This window comes from Nicotiana tabacum, chromosome 7 (genome assembly GCF_000715075.1).
Source record: "Nicotiana tabacum cultivar K326 chromosome 7, ASM71507v2, whole genome shotgun sequence".
Classification (NCBI taxonomy): Eukaryota; Viridiplantae; Streptophyta; class Magnoliopsida; order Solanales; family Solanaceae; genus Nicotiana; species Nicotiana tabacum.
In genome coordinates this window covers 152,284,795-152,305,776 of record NC_134086.1, presented here as the reverse complement: position 1 = coordinate 152,305,776, position 20,982 = coordinate 152,284,795, and the positions used below count along the sequence as shown (strand labels likewise).

General features: G+C 37.6%; 2 protein-coding genes across 3 annotated transcripts; one reads left to right on the top strand and one right to left on the bottom strand.

The window, feature by feature from the left end:
- Nucleotides 1-643: 643 nt before the first annotated feature.
- LOC107769599 (uncharacterized) lies at nt 644-10,528 on the top strand. 2 transcript variants are annotated; one of them, XM_075217877.1, is made up of 3 exons: nt 644-1,098; nt 7,964-8,322; nt 10,040-10,528. In XM_075217877.1, the coding sequence occupies exons 2-3, from the start codon at nt 8,052-8,054 to the stop codon at nt 10,249-10,251; spliced, it is 483 nt and encodes a 160-aa protein (XP_075073978.1). In that variant the 5' UTR covers nt 644-1,098; nt 7,964-8,051; the 3' UTR covers nt 10,252-10,528. The 2 variants fall into 2 exon arrangements, with proteins under 2 accessions (XP_075073978.1, XP_075073979.1); XM_075217878.1 differs by having other exon boundaries at nt 805-1,098; nt 7,935-8,322.
- A 255-nt stretch (nt 10,529-10,783) lies between these two features.
- LOC107769598 (F-box/kelch-repeat protein SKIP4) lies at nt 10,784-13,562 on the bottom strand. Its single transcript, XM_016588824.2, has 3 exons — nt 13,421-13,562; nt 11,978-12,543; nt 10,784-11,467 (listed from the first exon to the last, which is right to left on the bottom strand). The coding sequence occupies exons 2-3, from the start codon at nt 12,526-12,528 to the stop codon at nt 10,870-10,872; spliced, it is 1,149 nt and encodes a 382-aa protein (XP_016444310.1). The 5' UTR covers nt 12,529-12,543; nt 13,421-13,562; the 3' UTR covers nt 10,784-10,869.
- Nucleotides 13,563-20,982: the final 7,420 nt, after the last annotated feature.

The following is a 20,982-nucleotide window of genomic DNA, read 5'->3' as shown; positions in this document are numbered from 1 at the left end:
GCCTGACACCTTCTCCTGGGTTAACATAATTTTTTACCCGATTTTTTGTGTTTCGCGGACTTTAAAAAGAGTCAATTTTCCTTGATTTGGGATTTTAAAATAAAACGATTGTGAGCACCTAATTTTTGCCCTAATGCAAATCACTCCTAAAAAATTTTTAAAATAGTTTGGAGTTGTTCATGCATATTTAGAGTTGTTTTAAATTATAAAAATCATAAAAAAATGTTCAAACCCTAATTTTCATAGCCTGTTAGATTTTAAATTGCATTTTAGGATTTAATTACATTGTTAAATGCATCTTTCAAATAACTAAAAATCTAAAAAAATTGCATTCTTAGGCTAGTTAATTAAATAGTTGTATTAGTCCATCATTAGGTAAAATAAATAAATATGCTAGCCATATAAAAATTAGATTAAATTAAAGTTTGAGTTTAAAATGGCTAGAGTTTGCAAAAATCTGATATTGAAAAGAAAGAAAAGAGCTAGGTTTACTAAGGCTGCAAACGAACTGGGCCAAGGACTGAGGCCCAATCTTTAACGAAACACCCGCCCCAGTCTGTCCAAATGCCCGACCCGCCTGACTCCAGGTCTCAAGTGATACCGTTCAGCTCCAAAACTGCGTCGTCCCTCTTTTCCAAAAACCCTAGCAGTCTTCTCTTTCTCTTTTCTACACACTTTCTCACTTCACTCCCATCCAAACACGAATATTCCTCTCTCATACACACTAACACACACATTTAGAAACTTAGAGAAAGGGGATGGAAATTTGAATTAAAAATTCCGGATCTGAAGAAAAGACAAAAAGGGGTTTGAAGAATTCATTCTGATTTCTGCTAAGCTGTTTTAGTAGTTTTCTGGGCTCCCAAGAAGTTTTTGAATTCGAAGTTGAAGCTGTGTGTTGATTTCTGCTGTTGAATTGGCCGTTTAGTGGCTGAACTCAGACCTTTATTTCGGTCCATTTCTTCTGCTGTTGTTCTGCCTTTTAGTGCTGTTCGAAGTCTAAGCTGCTGATTTTCGCTGAAGTTGTGCTCCAATTCGAAGCATCTCCCATTTATTTGGCTTTCGGTCCAGTTTGCTTTTTGTTTTTGCTTCAAACAGGTACACATATATTCCTAAGCTTGTAGTATTTGGGTAAATGGAATGAAAGTTAATGCAAATTCCTGTTGGTTTGAATCCGTATGTTTGTTTGCTTGGTTGTAATAATGAGAGACCTATGAATGCTAGATTAGTTGAATTTAATCACTTTAAAGCTAATTCTGATCCTAAAAAAGCATAATCTGGACACGGCGTATAAAGATCTATGTGATATTTGCTTTATGAATCATGTTTAATTGTGTTTTTGAAGGTTAGCACAATTTTTATGCGCAGTTGAATTTAGTTGTGTATGGATCCTACTGGATTTTACTCTTAAAATCAGTGTATGAGTGTTGAGTTCAAATTACAAATGGGATGTTGAAAAATCCTTGTCATAACGGAGGCCAGGCCAATTCGTTTGGGCCATTCTAAATGAATGACCCAACAGAACTCATTTGGATGTTGCTTGGGCCTGAGTAAAAGGCCCGGATGTCTTTCCTCTTATGACAATTAGGACTGGACCCATGCACAGTCTCAAACCTTAGGAAATAATCATTAATGAACATATAATAAATCATCGTGACTATTGGTACGATTTCCGTGGCATAGTCATGATACGTAAATCCCAATTCGAGTGTGTGTTTCACGTGACTCGACCATAACTTCAAATAATAATAAAAATCAACATGTTGTAGATCGCGAGTGAGATTCACGTGACGCTATTCGCAATATTTACAAAAACAAAACGAGTGTGTCACGACTTGTTCAAATGAATTCCATAAATAATTAAAAGCGGTATTAGAGCGGCCATGCACAATAAGTTTTAAATATGTTTTAAATCAGATAATTAGGCCAATTTTAATGGTTAAGCGATCGTGCTAAAACCACATAACTCGTGAGTGCCTCACACCAACTTACCTGGTCTTTTGTGTTCACGGACCATAAATAAGAGCCAAATTTCCTCGATTTGGGATTTAAAATAAACCGGTGACTTGGGACATCATAAATTATTCAAGTGGCGACTCTGAAATTAAATAAATAATCTCATTTCGATTAATGTCACTTTAATTGGAAAAACTCTCTATCCCCTCATGAAAAAGGAGGTGTGACACCGGTGACTTGGGACACCTTGATAATTATTCCATGTGAAAAAAAAAATTAAAATAAATAATCTCATTTCAAATAATGTCACTTTAATTGGAAAAACTCTTTATCTTCGGAAAAGAGGTGTGACACAAGGATTAGCTAATCTTATTGTTAACCAAACTAATCGTTCAATACCCGTGTACCTCTCCTTTTTCACCACTTTAAAAAGGTGAATTAAATTTGCCACTTAGGGGACACGTGCCAGTCCCAAAGGCTAATCAACATAATTAGGAATTAAGTTGAACAAAATAATGCTTCATCCATGAATAAGGCCATAGATGAGCTATTTTGCAAATGGCGGAAGCTTATTTAATCCCAATTATAACCGAGAGCAAAAGTCATCTCAATTAATTTGACATTGAGGAAGGGTGAAGTAGAACTTCTATTCATACTTAGGGACCATTTCAGTTAAAATTTTGAAATGCCTTAGGACTATTGTTAGAGATAGCTATGTAATTGTCCCACATTGGAATAGGAGTAGTATCCCTTTTGTATAGAGTAGCTATAAATAGCACCTCTTGTATTGCATCACACACAATATATCAATATATATCATATTTTCTCCCGTGCCTTCTCACATGGTATCAGAGCTATCGTGAGAGATTTATCGCTGTGCATAAATTCCAGCGATTCCGGGAAGTAAAATCAGTCACCAAAACCCTTTTTTCCGGCGACTTTCAAAGTTGTTTTGCGTTTGCTTTGTCTCGGTCAGTGTGGTGCACAAAATCCAACACTACCACAAGAGTAGTCACTGTCCGGCGACCAAATCCCAGTGAAAATCTCCGGCGGTACTGTAGCTGTCCAAAGAAAATTTTTTGGCGAAGTTCCAACGTTGCGTGGGCCACCTTCCGGCCATTTTTTGGCGACGACTCTTCAGGACAGATTGTTTCCCTTGCAATTCCAAGCCTACCCATTCAGGTTACACCAAATTCCGACTACTTTTTTATTTTTCCGGCGTGAATAGTGATTTCAAAAAAAAAGTGAACTTCCGGCCATTTTTTGAAAAAGTTCCTTCAGAACAGTTGGGTCTTCTGGTAATTCTGATCCTACCCCTACTGTTTTTATTTCATTCCGACCACTTTGAATATTTTCCGGCTGCAACAGTAACTTTCCAACTGCTACAGTAGTTTCCTATTCTGGTTCAGTGTTCCTTACTCTATTTTCAGTGGATTACAGTTGATTATTTCTCTTATTTGGTAATAATTTACAAGATGTCTTTGGGAATTGATGTTTTTGGGTCTAAAAGCATGAGTTCTGGAAACTCTAATGTTATGATTACCTCGGAACCTTTAATGGGAGGTTCAAACTACTTAGCTTGGGCTTCATCTGTCGAGTTGTGGTGTAAAGGTCAAGGTGTGCAAGATCATCTGATTAAACAGTCTAGCGAAGGAGATGAAAAGGCGATAGCGCTTTGGGCAAAAATTGATACTCAATTATGTAGCATCTTGTGGCGTTCTATTGATTCTAAGTTGATGCCTTTGTTTCGGCCATTCCAGACATATTATTTGGTTTGGGCAAAGGCTCGTACGTTATACACTAATGATATATCTCGCTTCTATGATGTGATATCACGGATGACAAACTTAAAGAAGCAAGAATTAGATATGTCTACTTACTTGGGTCAGGTACAGGCAGTCATGGAGGAATTTGAGACATTGATGCCAGTTTCTGCTAGTGTGTCAAAACAACAAGAGCAGCGACAGAAAATGTTTGTAGTTCTTACACTCGCTGGACTTCCTCATGATCTTGATTCAGTACGAGACCAGATTTTGGTGAGTTCGACTGTCCCTACAGTTGATGAATTATTCTCTCGATTACTTCGCCTTGCTGCAGCACCAAGTCACCCAGTGATTTCATCACAGATACTTGATTCCTCTGTTCTTGCATCCCAGACAGTGGATGTTCGGGCATCTCAAGCTATGGAGAATAGACGAGGAGGCGGTCGTTTTGGGAGATCTAGACCCAAGTGTTCTTATTGTCACAAACTTGGACACACTCGCGAAATATGTTATTCCTTAAATGGTCGTCCACCCAAAAATGCCTACGTTGCTCAGAGCGAGACTACAGGTAACCAGGGCTTTTCTGTATCTAAAGAAGAATATAATGAGCTCCTTCAGTATCGAGCAAGTAAGCAACATCTCCACAAGTAGCCTCAGTTGCCCAGACTGATACTCCTATTGCTGGTAATTCTTTTGCTTGTGTTTCCCAGTCTAGTACTCTTGGACCATGGGTCATGGACTCAGGCGCTTCTGATCATATCTCTGGTAATAAATCACTTTTGTCGAATATTGTATATTCGCAGTCTCTTCCTACTGTTACTTTAGCCAATGGATGTCAAACTAAGGCACAAGGAGTTGGACAAGCCAACCCATTGTCTTCTATCACCCTAGATTCCGTTCTTTATGTTCCTGGTTGTCCTTTTAGTCTTGCATCTGTTAGTCGTTTGACTCGTGCCCTCAATTGTGGTATATATTTTATTGATGATTCTTTTATTATGCAGGACCGCAGTACGGGACGGACAATTGGTACAGGTCGTGAATCAGAAGGTCTTTACTACCTTAACTCGCTCAGTCCTTCCACAACATGTCTAGTTACAGATCCTCCAGATCTAATCCACAGACGTTTAGGACATCCGAGTTTATCCAAACTTCAAAAGATGGTGCCTAGTTTATCCCGTTTGTCTAGATTAGATTGTGAGTCGTGTCAGCTTGGGAAACATACCCGAGCTTCCTTTACGCGTAGTGTTGAGAGTCATGCAGAGTCTGTTTTCTCCTTGGTTCATTCTGATATATGGGGTCCTAGTAGAGTCAGTTCAACCTTGGGATTTCGTTATTTTGTTAGCTTTATTGATGATTACTCAAGATGTACTTGGCTTTTCTTAATGAAAGATCGTTCTGAGTTATTCTCTATATTCCAGAGTTTTTGTGCTGAAATCAAAAACCAATTTGGTGTCTCTATCCGCATTTTTCGCAGTGATAATGCCTTAGAATATGTATCTTCTCAGTTTCAACAGTTTGTCTTCTCATGGAATTATTCATCAGACATCTTGTCCTTGTACCCCTCAGCAAAATGGGGTTGCAGAAAGAAAGAATAGGCACCTTATTGAGACTGCTCGCACACTTCTAATTGAGTCTCGTGTTCCGCTGCGTTTTTGGGGCGATGCAGTTCTCACAGCTTGTTATTTGATTAATAGGATGCCTTCATCTCCCATCAGGGGTCAGATTCCACATTCAATATTGTTTCCCCAGTCAGCCTTATACCCTCTTCCACCTCGGGTTTTTGGGAGCACATGTTTTGTTCATAACTTAGCCCCGGGGAAAGATAAGTTAGCTCCTCGTGCTCTCAAGTGTGTCTTCCTTGGTTATTCTCGTGTTCAGAAGGGATATCGTTGTTATTCACCTGATCTTCATAGGTACCTTATGTCAGCTGACGTCACATTTTTCGAGTCTAAACCTTTCTTCACAATTGATGTCACTTTTGCTGACCACCATGACATATCTGAGGTCTTACCTATACCGACTTTTGAGGAGTTTAGTAATCCCCCTCCACCTTCAACCACAGAGGTTTCACCCATACCAACTTTTGAGGAGTCCAGTGTTATCCCTCCTAGTTCCCCAGCCACAGGAACACCACTCTTGACTTATCATCGTCGTTCGCGCCCTACATCAGGCCCATCTGGTTCTCGTCCTGCACCTGACACGACTCCTACTGCGGATCCTGCTCCTAGTACACCGATTGCACTTCGAAAAGGTATACGGACCACACTAACCCTAATCCTCATTATGTTGGTTTGAGTTATCATCGTCTGTCATCTCCCCATTATGCTTTTATATCTTCATTGTCCTAGGTTTCCATCCCTAAGTCTACAGGTGAAGCATTGTCTCATCCAGGATGGCCAGGCTATGAGTGACGAGATGTCTGCTTTACATACAAGTGGTACATGGGAGCTTGTTCCTCTTCCTTTAGGTAAATCTACTGTTGGTTGTCGTTGGGTTTATGCAGTCAAAGTTGGTCTCGATGGCCAGATTGATCGACTTAAGGCACGTCTTGTTGCCAAAGGATACACTCAAATATTTGGGCTAGATTACAGTGATACCTTCTCTCTAGTGGCTAAAGTGGCATCAGTTCGCCTTTTTCTATCCATGGCTGCAGTTCGTCATTGGCCCCTCTATCAGTTGGACATTAAGAATGTCTTTCTTCATGGTGATCTTGAGGATGAGGTTTATATGGAGCAACCACCTGGTTTTATTGCTCAGGGGTAGTCTCGTGGCCTTGTATGTCGCTTGCGTCGGTCACTTTATGGTCTAAAGCAGTCTCCTCGAGTCTGGTTTGGTAAGTTCAGCACGGTTATCCAGGAGTTTGGCATGATTCGTAGCGAAGCTGATCACTCTGTGTTTTATTGCCACTCTGCTTCAAGTCTATGTATTTATCTGGTAGTCTATGTTGATGATATTGTTATTACGGGCAATGATCAGGATGGTATTACTAATCTGAAGCAGCATCTCTTCCAGCACTTTCAAACTAAGGATCTAGGCAGATTGAAGTACTTTCTAGGTATTGAGGTTGCTCAATCTAGCTCAGGTATTGTTATTTCTCAAAGGAAATATGTGTTAGACATTCTTGAGGAAACAGGGATGACAGGTTGCAGACCTGTTGACACGCCGATGGATCCGAATTCTAAACTTCTGCCTGGACAGGGGGAGCCGCTTAGCGATCCTGCAAGCTATAGGCGGCTGGTTGGTAAATTAAATTATCTCACAGTGACTAGGCCCGACATTTCTTATCCTGTGAGTGTTGTAAGTCAGTTTATGAATTCTCCCTGTGATAGTCATTGGGATGCAGTTGTCCGCATTATCCGGTATATAAAATCGGCTCCAGGTAAAGGATTATTGTTTGAGGATCGAGGTCATGAGCAGATCGTTGGGTACTCGGATGCTGATTGGGCAGGATCACCTTTTGATAGACGTTCTACGTCTGGATATTGTGTTTTAGTAGGAGGAAATTTGGTGTCCTGGAAAAGTAAGAAACAGAATGTAGTTGCTCGGTCTAGTGCAGAAGCAGAATACCGAGCAATGGCTATGGCAACATGTGAACTAGTCTGGACCAAACAATTGCTCAAGGAGTTGAAATTTGTGAAATAAGTCGGATGGAACTTGTGTGCGATAATCAAGCTGCACTTCATATTGCATCAAATCCGGTGTTTCATGAGAGAACTAAACACATTGAGATTGATTGTCACTTCGTCAGAGAAAAGATACTCTCAGGAGATATTACTACGAAGTTTGTGAGATCGAATGATCAACTTGCAGATATTTTCACCAAGTCCCTCACTAGTCCTCGCATTGATTATATATGTAACAAGCTCGGTACATATGATTTATATGCTCCGGCTTGAGGGGGAGTGTTAGAGATAGCTATGTAATTGTCCCACATTGGAATAGGAGTAGTATCCCCTTTGTATAGAGTAGCTATAAATAGCACCTCTTGTATTGCATCACATACAATATCAATATATCATATATTTTCTCTTGTGCCTTCTCACAACTATAATTGCAAAAACTAAAAAAGTTATATTATCTCGGTTAATTTGTGTGTCTTACTTATAATTTTGATGTGTTTTAAAAAATAATTATTTTTATAATACTTTCTTTTTATCTTTAATGATACACAAGATTCCAAAAGTTTTTTTGGAATGTTAATCTAAGATTGAAAAGTGTTTGTTACATTTGTGTAACCAATCAAGTTACACAATAGAAAGGGAAGGAGAAGGAGTACCAACTAAAGAGGGATCCTCAAAATTCATTTCAAACTCGACCAATCCCCACTCTACTATGTTGGGTCAAGCTCAGCCACAAACCGTGGAGCAAAATGATGACGTAACCGAACTGGAAGAAGCAGGAACACTGGTGGAAGAGGTAGAATTACTGGAGGAAGAAGTTAAGCAAAAGGCTGAGAGAATAGCGGAGTACCGGGGCAGAATTCTTGCTCAGCTTGAAACTAAGCTCTCTTCCATTTTTGCGGCTCAAAGACCCGTTTTGGAGACCCGTTTTGACGACGGATCCGTATTTCAATCTGGGCCCTCTAGTGATCCCTGCAGCTCCGGTACGTTTCTTGGTTTTCTCATTTATTGTGAAATTACAAATGCATAATGTTTTAATAATATATATTTTGCTCAGTAACGTTGTAGGACTACTAGTAGTAAAATTGTGATACTCAATTTATTTTAGTTTTCTTTATCTGGAGGTGAAATTGTTGAATATATGTTGTAATTTATGAGCTCATTCTGCTTTTTCTGGCACAATATTAGTGTAGAATAAAAGCAGGTGAATAGAGGCCCAAATTTTGGTTGATTTATTAAGCTGCAAAGAGCGGCATGAACCCTAATCAGTTTGGGATTCTAGCAGAGTTGTTTGATAGTAATAGCTAAGAACACCATTTTTCTGACTTCAAGTCATTTTGTGGTGTTTGATTAGATGTAAATGCGATGGAATATAATATTAGTGGAATTATGATGAGTAAAGGTATTAAAAGCAGACGAGGTAGATGTGAAGTCACATGTCTCGAAAGACTTACAATCTTGTGGAATCCTAGGAAACCAGGTGAAAAATAAGGGGTAATGGAACAAAATGATCTATACATGCAATACCAATTAATTGAGCAACACGCTTTCTTCAAGTTCTATGTTTATGGTGAAAGCCAAAACCTCTCGTCAAAAAAATTTCAAAGCACATTGGGGAGAATAGCATCATGAATGATTTTGAAAGAGGATCAGGTGGCTCTGTTTGTATACAAAATTGTCTCTTTATACTTCTTTTTAAATGAAAAGCTCTCTTATAGTTAAACTCTTTAGTTAGCATGTACCCATTATAAGAATAGTTAACCTGGAAAGTAGGTTGGTTAAAGCTTTGATCTTCAGGAATGTAGTAAATCACTGTATGAATGTGCCACACTGGATTGGAGGAAAATATAGTTCGCGAGGAATCTTGGATTAACATCATTGTTTTGAAACTTACCATCTCTTTTTTCTCCAACTTGTTGAATCATTGTGTAGATGGTACCATGATTATCCCTTGTACTGTTTTTTGGATAATTGAGGAATCTCCGAGGGCGAGCTACTTACACGGTTCAAAACTCGATCGTGAATGGCTCAGCCCCTCTACACTTATCCACTTAAATATCAGGTTTTTATCCATGGCAGGGTTCGAAGTGACATGCCATTAACCCAACATATTGTGAACCAAAGCCCTGTGGACTGCACCTTTAGGAATAATGAATGGTTGCTCGATATCTCTCTTGGGTTGTTCACTTCTTTCACATAGCAAGTTCTTCCATGTTCATAATTCTAGAAAAACCTATGTAAGCGGTAACCTTTTGAGACTAATGAAAAACATCAAAAACGGCATATGCTGTGGCAATAATGATTTACCTTATCAAAAAAAATGATTTAGGACAAAAATGAATACAGTCTGGTTCCACCTACTGTCCCAAATAAATTGTTACATTTCACGACCACTCACAGAAAAAGGTATTGAGCGCAAGGGGTAGTATTCTAGTATTATTTCCAGTTTGGTATGGTCATGTCCATCCTATGTTTGAGAATTACAAGGCTTGAAATATACACATAGTGTGATGAGTGCTAAATGCACCCTAGTCAAATCTTCTCATTAGGGTTTAATATTGACGTTATTAGGAGCATCACCTTTTCTGTATAAAGTTTTAATATGACAGTCTAAAGATTGTCTACCTAAGTTAAAAGCTCACTGATTATTTTCAGTAACTCTTTGTTTTGTTTGTAATTGTTTTCCTGGTCTGTTTACAGATGTTGGAGGACCAACTAATATTGCCATGTTAGCTGGAGAGGACCGGAAAGAAGCTGAGAAAATACAGCTCCTTAAAAAGAAGAATTTGGAGAGTGCTTCTGCTATACCCGTTGCATTAAATAGGATGAAGGATTGTATGGCAAGGATTGATAAACTACAATCATGCAACGGAGTCATACATCCTACCTTTAAAAGGAAAAGGAGTAGCTGACGAGCCTCTGCTAGCTAAATCTGCTTGAGACTAAGGCATAGTTGATTGATTAATATGATATTAGCTCACAATCTAGAAGATTTTCAAGATCTGCATTCGGCGTAACAGTATAAAACTTTGTGAAGCTGACATGAGCATAAACTGATTGTGTAATTGTTGAAAAGGATGGTTTTTGGTTTGTTTTTTGGCTATCCGAGTCATATATTCCACTTTTGACAACTTATTTTGGCACCAAATGGCCATATATTGCATTCATGCTATTCTTTTCCTTCGTTTATTTAACCTTTGTTTTTTTCTTCTACGATGCTCGCAAGTGCCACCCTAAAGAGAGCCCTTGATATTTATCTTCTCCTCATGTTAGCCATGCCAAATGGTGCTTAGTTAACATGTCATCTGCTAGATTCTTTCAGTCAATTGCTAAACAATTTTAGATAAGCAAGTATAATCAGAATGAAGACAATTCCACACCAAATCTTAAATGCTTTAATGGAAATTCAGTGTCAAGCATTGTATGAAGAGATACTAGTCGACCTGACAAAAATTGTACAATGTATTAAATCCATTAAGCCAAGAACATAACAAGTCACAGCAAGCTGTTACAATTTAATATTCCTAGACCTAAATTGTGATTGCTTTACAGCTTATTACATCATCATCAGATATTGACTTGGGAATGGAAGTGCTCATCAACACCCCATCCATGTTCCTTGCATTTTCAACATTAAATACCACAGTGCTAAGCCCCTTCCCAATAATAAAGATGTCATTCCCAACGGCCACCAGCCGACAGGGAGGCTTTGTCAATAGGGGCGACAATCTCCCCACTGCCACCCACTGCCTTATATCCTTTTGCCACATCATCAACCTGGTACCTGAAGACTGATCTAACACATAAAGCATTCCGCCTACAACGACTGCTGGACCATGCCAACCTGACGCTAAGTCAAAAGCTGCCGGCTGCCATGTGGTGCTAGAAGGTTCAAAGAAAAATGCAGGCACTGCAGGTGTTAGAGGTGAAGAAACACCGCGAATGTAAATTTTCCCATCCAAGACTATGGAATCTTCAATATCAGGAAAAATGTTGGAATTTTCACGCAAAGTCCAACTCATTGTTTCCGGGTTGTAAGTCTCCCAGGAAGGTAAATTACTGGAATTAGGCCCTATGCCCCCAATTGCAAAGATTTTTTCATCAAACACTTCAGACACACAGTAGCACCTGAAAATAACAGAATCAAATAAGCTCTGACGTATTTGGCCAAACAGTGATGAAGTGCGAGAAGGCTAGTTTGAATGAATACAACAATATGAAAAATGCTCAAATGGTAGATTCGTATTCTTAACAGTAGGATAAGGGTGAGGCTACATGGCAATAACCATGAAAACTTATAGAACGATATAAATGCACCAAAGGAGAGAGACCCCTGCATCGGAGGAAACAATAATCACAGTGATGTAAAACCAGAATTAGCAAACGAGCCACATGAATTTCTCATGGCACGGAAATGCCTGCTCTAAAAGTCTTCCATCACCTAACCTATAAGTGCCAAAAAAAATCTGATTCCTGTAAAGATTAAAGATCCTAGAAAGGAAACACAGTGTTCTCAGGAAAACGAACATACAAGCATTTAGAAATTTGAAGTCATAAAAAATTTGATTGGCAAGTGAATATTAACAGGTTGACTCTACAAAACTCAAAATACTACCAAGCAAAACAAGGATAAAATACCTTGGAACCGCCAAGGAAGCAGCTTGATTCCACTTATTCATGGCAGCATCATAGCAATAGACTTCATTAGTAGCATCTTCGATCCAGCCACATCCACCGAATAGGAATAGTTTCTTCCCTAACACTTGAAAGCCCACACCTTTTCTCCTTATGCAGCGATGCGGAAGTCCTAGAATGGGCTTCCATCCCCTTTTTAAGCGAGTCGGGTCCAATACATAACAGCACAGCTGTTCAGACTTGTCTCTACCTAAGGCATAAATCCGACTCTCCTGGAGATGATGTTTCTTTCTGTAGGAGTACCACTCTTCACCACAAACCAAGTCTCTCCATTTTCTTGACACACATTTGAGAAGCGCGTGATACCTTCTAGGAACCCTTGCCAAGCAGAAAAGTGCAATGTCATCAGGAAGCCCAGGAATTAATGGTGATACCTCTGGATCTAATTCACTATTTCCCCCCGACCCACTGTCCTCAACCTCCACCGACTGGTCATTATCCAACATATTTTCTGTCTGAACAAAATTCTCCAACTCAGAATACAATCCTTCCATGTTTGTTCTTGTGCCCTATAAATCAAAGATCCACAAGCTAATCAATATCAGTAAAATTGCTCAATCTTTTGCACGAGCCAAAACCAATCATCTTATTAGATCCAAAGAATATTAGGAGTATGTTAAGACTAAAGAAATATAATTCTTTTTCTTCTGGCAATCAAGAACTCGAAAAATATTGTAACTACAAATACCAGAAGCACACATCCCTTTCCCCGAAAAAAGAAAAGTAAAGGTCATTGCAAATATCAAAATATATCAATCAACCAACCAAGCGCCAATCCCAAACTAGTTGGATTGGCCATATGTATCCTTAATATTGATTCAGCCCTTTTCAAACTCATTTCTCTCCAATGCTCAATAGTCAATAATGTAGTAGCTTTAAGACTAGGCATTCTCTAACACTACGAGTTGTCTAAATCTCACACTTATCTTTACACTGAAAGCTCAATTATTTTGGGTGGAATTAAGGTACAGGAAATTCAGATATTGTAAAATCTCTAGCATACCAATATAACTTGTATTCAGAATAGAATCAAACGGAAAAACTTAAGAAAACAGGATAACCTAAATTTTAATCACAATATTCAGTATAACTTTAAAACATAATAGAAAAAGAAAATCTGGAATGATTCGCAATTATCTTAGATATGCTCAAAAGAAGGTTCAACGTTCAGATCCCTCAAATTCAGAGATCCAGAACTATACAACAAAAAAAAAAATCAATAAGATTTAAGCTAATTCGAAGACCTTTTGAGTAATTGGATAAAAATCAACAGATCAGGTGAAGTAATTTTATTTACATCATATTTTCTTCCAAGACTATGCACAAATTCACATCTGAGTAACTCAGATTTCCAGCAAAAGAGAAAAATGAATAGCAAGAACTGACCTTTGGATTACTGCATTTGACAATCTCAGATGAAATACGGAATGATGAAAGTACGAAAAGGAGCAATTTACAATTTCTTCAGGAGGAAGGTACGTAATTTGCAAGTCTTCTAGGGTAGAAAATAGAAACTATAAAGTTGTAGAAGTTGTATGTTGCTTGGGCTGAACCAAATATAGAGGGCCTTAAACTAGGAAAATTACATCGATGACCTTAAAATGGATAATCTTTATTGTTTAACTCCCACTTACCCCACGACAAACCTTTAAAGTAAAAAGTCGCAAGCGAGGAATAATAATTATTAAATTTGAAATTCTGAGCAGTCAAAACACCAATAGTGGCATCAAAATATTTTATTTGTACAAATCACCCAAAGAGAAATATATATTTTTAGCCACTTCAAAAGAAAATAGCCAATAATATACATATAATTGATGATAGGTTATAATTACGTATTTTAGTCGATTATTACACTTTAATTTACTGCACTTTAGTTGAGTTTGCGCTTTAATCGCTACTGTTTTGCACTAATTGTGTGTTTTATGCCTTGTAGGTATGATTCCGAGCTATATAGATGTTATGGAATGAATTTAAGTGGTTTGAAGCTTTGAAGTCTGAGTAAGAGCTCAAGGAATTAAGTCGGGATCGCGTTCGGGGATCAACGGATGATAAAACAACAAAACGAAAACTCGAAGAGGCATATTGCGCACTGTCTAGTAAAATAGACATAACTTTTTACTCAGAACTCCATTTGGGCTCCACAATATATGGTTGGAAAGCTAACTCAAAGAGCTACAACTTCCATGTTTTACGTTATTCAAAATTCCAAACGGAACAGGGTCAAAATCCGCGACCTCGGTAGAACCACGGCAGAGGGCAATCGCGGACAACTGAAGAATCTGAGAGGGTGTTTGGCCGCGGTTCTGGCGCGATCGCGGTGGAACCGCGGCAGGATGCGTAAATTTCAGGGACCAAGGTACAAAACACGGGATTTTAAGCCCTAAACCCTATATTAAACCAAGGAAGCCGACCAAGAAAATTAGTGGACATATTTTTGACATAGGTTTGACCTAAGGAGGCAGAGACACTATAGGAGCAAGGCTTGGGAATTCTTCTACAAGTTTTTTCTTTCCTCTTCCTATTTTTCATTGTTGGTTATGACTTTTAGTATTGTAGTTTTACATACTATTATGAATAGCTAATTTGTTATCTAAAGTTTTGATAGAACCTTTTGTAGGATAAATTCTTGTTATGTTTTTATATAATTGAGCCGTAGTATAATCTCTATTTGTTCAACTACGTTCTTATTGTAGTTAATTGAAGAGCTCTCAATTAGCTGTGCCTATTTAGTATGCATAACTCGGGAGAGAGTGCATATTTAGGTAATTGTTGAACAACACCACTCCCAGAGTATATGAGAGATCAATAACCGAGGGTTTAAAGGCGGGATTAGGGATAACGAAGCCTTGGGTGCGATCTGAAGTGAGCTGTATCAAAAGACAGCTAGCGTAGCTCGGGAGAGTGCGTCTAGTAAATTGTCGTGATTACTCGAGAGAGATTTACGGTAATAAGAGTGCTCATGATCGGTAGAGAATACTTAGGCGAAATTATAGAAGACATAGCGGGAAGAATTCCGACAATTGGGGAAATCATAACTCTAGACCTCCTTAATCTTGTCTCTAACTCTTAGTATCTTTAGTTGTTAATTTATTATTTTAATTTGTTAATCAATTAGTTAAACACAAGAATCTAAATATCTATAAGTTAGGAACTGTTCAAGCTTGTCTTCTTGGTGATAGTGAACAGCTGTAGCTAAGCCTTAGTTCTCTGTGGGATTCGACTTTGGACTTGTAAACCGGATTATATTTGCAACGACCGCATTGTCCTTTTTATAAGGCATAGTTGGGCGTGATCAAATTTTGGCGCCGTTGCCGGGGAACTAACGGTGTAGCTGTAGGTGTACATATTGCTAGGTTTCAAGTTTGAACTTTTATTTTTATTTTTTTGTATTTGATATTTTTTTTGTTTTACTTGTTGATTTAAGAAAAAACATGGCATCATGGAATTATGAAAGTTTTGATGTTGGTAATTCTACTTTTAATCCTCCTTATGCATATTGTGATGAAAATCACCCTTGGCAAAATTATCAAAGTATTCCCGAGAGCGAGTTATGTGCACCAACTCAATCTTATGTGTGGAATATGTGTGATATGTGTGGTGGTCAAGATGGTCACTTTCATGGTTGTGCTTATATTTCTTATCTTCCCTCAACCCCTTATTATGATGATTCTATGTTTTCTTGTGAGGATAATAGGAACAAAGAACCTAGGGAAGCTGACCTAAAGAAGATCGAAGATATGTTAAAATGCATTATAGAACAACAAAGTAAAATAGAGCTGCAGATAGGCAAGATGAAACTATTCATAACTTAGAGGCTCAAGTGAGTCAATTAGTTGAAGCTTTTAATGTTCAATATGTTAATATTATGGATAGTAACCAAGAGCAGTTTGCATTAGAGACGGAAATTGAAGGGCCAATGGAGGGGTCCAAAGTAGAACCCCAACACTCTAACCATCTAGAATTTGAGGATGCTGATGTTGAAGAAGTAATACTAGAGTCAACCAGGGACGTTGAAGATACAAATCTAGTTGACTCTAGTGTTTTGGGTGTTGAGGAGGTCGAAAATCTTGAAGTTCATGTATTGGAGCATGTTGGACCTCATTCCAAACACTTCTCTACATTATGTTCGGACGGTGAAATAGGAATGGATCTTTACGAGCATAAAAAGGAGTCCAAGGAAGAGGTAGATGGGCCTTATATTTTGAAATTCTCAAGACCGTCTAGGCAAGGTGACACTCCTCGATTGAGAGCCAAAAAGTGCATAAGACTCTATCTATTTCTCAGCGCGCAAGAATTTGTACCGCCCCAAGAGCATAATCATAAGCTTGAAGCAAAACTTGTGGTGCGATTCATAAGTTCGAGGTGGAGGCAGAAAGTGATTCACGTCGTGCCGCGATGTTAAATCGAGCGCTTGTTGGGAGGCAACCCAGCTTTATTGCTTTCTTTTATTTTTTGTATTAATTTTTTTTTAATTATATTATTTTTGTAGTGTCAATTTTTTATTTTCTAAGAGCATGGAAGCAAAGATATTGGAAGAATGCAATAACAAACCAAATGGTTGGAACTAAGCGTGAGGTACCCGCACGAAGGACCAAGCTTGGGAGAAGTCTGAGTACCCCATGAGCTGCTATTGCTTCGGCCTTTAGCCTACCAGGGAGTTTCTTTTACCCTCTTATTAGTATGGTGTGCATTGGGGACAATGCACAATTTTAAGTGTGGGGTGAGGAGATTGTCTGGGTGACTTTCTATGCTATTTTAGTTGTGTTAGTTTAATTGAATAATTTTTTTAAATAGAAAAGATTGGACTTTTCCACGATGGATCTATTAGACAATTTTCTTGAGGGATTTAAGTTTAAAGAAAAAGTACAAAAAGATTTTCTTTTGTTAGGTAGTGTAATAATTCCCCCTTGGTTTTTCTTTAAACCACGGTTCTTTTTCAAGGGTTTTATTTGAACCGGGTGTAGTTAGTTTTTTTTTTGGGAGTAGGAGCCATTGTGGTGTGTTTTGAAATGAAGCAATATCTCTTGACTTTGTTATGCCTTGAGAATAGTGAGTACTTTGGTTGTGACGCTTAGGCTCAGTTTTTGACTCTTGTAGAAGTACCTTAAATTGTATGATCTTAACATTGCTTAACTGCTTTGACTAGAGTGTCTTGATGATCCAATCTTGAGTGAGTCATGTGTCATGTGTGTGTAAGAATTTATTATATTCTGTGCATTGCATTTTATGCCTAGAACTTGTCCTGTGTGTTTGCAAAGCAAAATAGTAGTTTTATTCAGTCTAGGAAGTGATATAGACATTTCTTTGTTGAGCCAAATATGTATATTTTACCCACCTAATTATTATGTATCGTAGTTAACCCCTTTGAGCATGTAATCTTGTTTCTTTGGCAACCACATTACAAGCCTTACCCATTTGTTTGAATTAACCATCTATTGAACCATTGTAACCTCTCATGAGAACTTGAATTGTTTATGAACTTTGTAAAAGTTAAAGTGTGGGGTGGTTGGTTTGGCTTTTGAGTGGAACTAATGAAATAAGGAGAAAGGGTGCACTGATTTGATAAGCAAGAGTCTCTTGAATTGAAAAATAAAAAAAGAAGTTGTATTGCTGTAAAAAAAAATATATTCTTTGATAGTGGTGACTCTTGATATAATTGGGCTTAAATAATTTGGGAGTTGATGTATATTGATGTGAAGGTGGAGTTTGGCTTGACATAAGTATGGGGTTTGAATGTTAAAGTATATGTATTAAAGTGCTTAGGGAGGTGTAGTTACTCTTATATCTAAATGTATCATACCCGTCCCGTAGCCTACATTACAACCAAATAAAGTCCTAATTGATCCTAGATTGAATGAGCTCCATTAGTAGAGTAGTACACTACGGGCAAGCTTATGGTGCATCTTTTGTGGCATATGAATGTTATTTCTGAGAGTGAGTGAATTCTTTCTATCTTGAGTTCCTAAGTGTTCTTAAATTTTATTGTGTGGAACTACTCTCTTTTGTTGTGTGAGGGCACTTGATTCATGAAGGAAAGGTAATGTCAGTGACCTCTATGTTAGAGTAAGTAGGTGAATTGTGAATAATGCGTGGTACTTATGAGTCAAATCTTGAGGTGAAGATGTTACGCTTTTGTGCTTAGTCTATTTTAAATACTCTTGGTGTGATGAGTTAGGAGAATTGTTTAAAAAGGTTGTGTCTATAAAAAAAGGTGTAGTTTGATTGCTCGAGGATGAGCAATGGTTTAAGTGTAGGGTGTTGATGATAGGCTATAATTACGTATTTTAGTCGATTATTACACTCTAATTTACTGCACTTTAGTTGAGTTTGCGCTTTAATCGCTACTGTTTTGCACTAATTGTGTGTTTTATGCCTTGTAGGTGTGATTCCGAGCTATATAGATGTTATGGAATGAATTTAAGTGGTTTGAAGCTTTGAATTCTGAGTAAGAGCTCAAGGAATTAAGCCGGGATCGCGTTCGGGGATCAACGGATGATAAAACAACAAAACGAAAACTCGAAGAAGCATATTGCACACTGTCTAGTAAAATAGACGTAACTTTTTACTCAGAACTCCATTTGGGCTTCACAATATATTGTTGGAAAGCTAATCAAAGGTATACAACTTCCATGTTTTACGTTTTTTCAAATTCCAAACGGAACAGGGTCAAAAACCGCGACCACGGCAGAACCGCGGCAGAGGGCAATCGCGGACAACTGAAGAATCTGAGAGGGTGTTTGGCCGCGGTTCCGGCGCGACTGCGGTGGAACCGCGGTAGGATGCGTAAATTTCAGGAACCAAGGTACAAAACACGGGATTTTAAGCCCTAAACCCTATATTAAACCAAGGAAGCCGGCCAAGAAAAGGATTGGACATATTTTTGACATAGGTTTGACCTAAGGAGGCAGAGACACAATAGGAGCAAGGCTTGGGAATTCTTCTACAAGTTTTTTCTTTCCTCTTCCTATTTTTCATTGTTGGTTATGACTTTTAGTATTGTAGTTTTACATACTATTATGAATAGCTAATTTGTTATCTAAAGTTTTGATAGAATCTTTTGTAGGATAAATTCTTGTTATGTTTTTATATAATTGAGCCGTAGTATAATCTCTATTTGTTCAACTACGTTCTTATTGTAGTTAATTGAAGAACTCTCAATTAGCTGTACCTATTTAGTATGCATAACTCGGGAGAGAGTGCATATTTAGGTAATTGTTGAACAACACCACTTCCAGAGTATATGAGGGATCAATAACCGAGGGTTTAAAGGCGGGATTAGGGATAACGAAGCCTTGGGTGCGATCTGAAGTGAGCTGTATCAAAAGCCAGCTAGCGTAGCTCGGGAGAGTGCGTCTAGTAAATTGTCGTGATTACTCGGGAGAGATTTACGGTAATAAGAGTGCTCATGATCGGTAGAGAATACTTAGGCGAAATTATAGAAGACATAGCGGGAAGGATTCCGACAATTGGGGAAATCATAACTCTAGACCTCCTTAATCTTGTCTCTAACTCTTAGTATCTTTAGTTGTTAATTTATTATTTTAATTTATTAATCAATTAGTTAAACACAAGAATCTAAATATCTATAAGTTAGGAACTGTTCAAGCTTGTCTTCTTGGTGATAGTGAACAGCTGTAGCTAAGCCTTAGTTCTCTGTGGGATTCGACTCCGGACTTGTAAACCGGATTATATTTGCAACGACCGCATTGTCCTTTTTATAAGGCATAGTTGGGCGTGATCAATAATACATATTTTATACACTTTTTTGCTAGCAAATGCGATTAATTTCGGTCGGCCAAGTTAATTTTATATTTTGCCCCACTCCATTAGATTATTCTTGGAGTAAATAAGCTACCGAAAATTAGTTCTTAAAAAGTATTTTTGAAAAGTAATTTTGGGTTTTGGGGTGGGGGGTGCGTTTGGATTAGTATTGAGACACTTCTTTTGAAAAATATTTGTGTTTAGATTATGATAGCTAAAGAAATGAAAACCACAAATTGCAACCCACAAATTATGAACTATTTCTATTTCACAATACTTGGAAGATGAATTATTTCAAATAATTCTGTTTTTTTTTTTCAGTATTCAACTTCAAGTTACAGCTTGTTTGGATGGTTGTTACGCATTGTTTCATAATATATCGTATCGTACTGTATTGTATTGTATTGTATTGTATTGTATTGTATTGTATCGTTTGATAAATACAATGTTTGGATAGATTGTGTTGTTTGCCATCATTTCATGATATCACGCACCAGCAATATGAAGAATAAACTTGCAATATTATAAAAAGAAATTATGATACATGATAAAATTACTATATAAAAAGGTAGGGTAAATGATAAAATAAAATAATTTAATAATAATAAAGGGTGAGATTGAGAGAAAAAGACAAGGTAACGACGCGACCACACCAAATCGGTTGTTACATAAAGTGACACATTTCGTCGTTATGTAACGATGGATATAACGATATGATACAATACAATTAAAGTAACAATCAAAACAAACATTGTATTTAAAGTAACAATACGATACGATACGATACGATACGATACAATACAATTAAAGTAACAATCAAAACATTGTATTTAAAATAATAATACAATACGATACAATGGTAACAACCATCCAAACAAGGTGTATAGAATTCCTACAATATTTTTCCAAATAAACTTCGTACTACAAGCTATTTGGAGTTTTATACTCTTTTTCAACTTCAACTCAGATTTGTCCAAACGCCTACCTAGTTTTCCAACAGTTGGGTTAAACATAATGCCAAATAAAAACGAACAATCTAGTGTTGTCTTTAAAATATTCAACATCACCTCAATTCCAAATTAATTAGATCCCACTACACAAAGCTCGTTTTATGGCTTAAAAAAGGTAAATAAATATAAGTTGACAATAAATTCCAAATCTTGTTTGACACTAAATTGTCAATA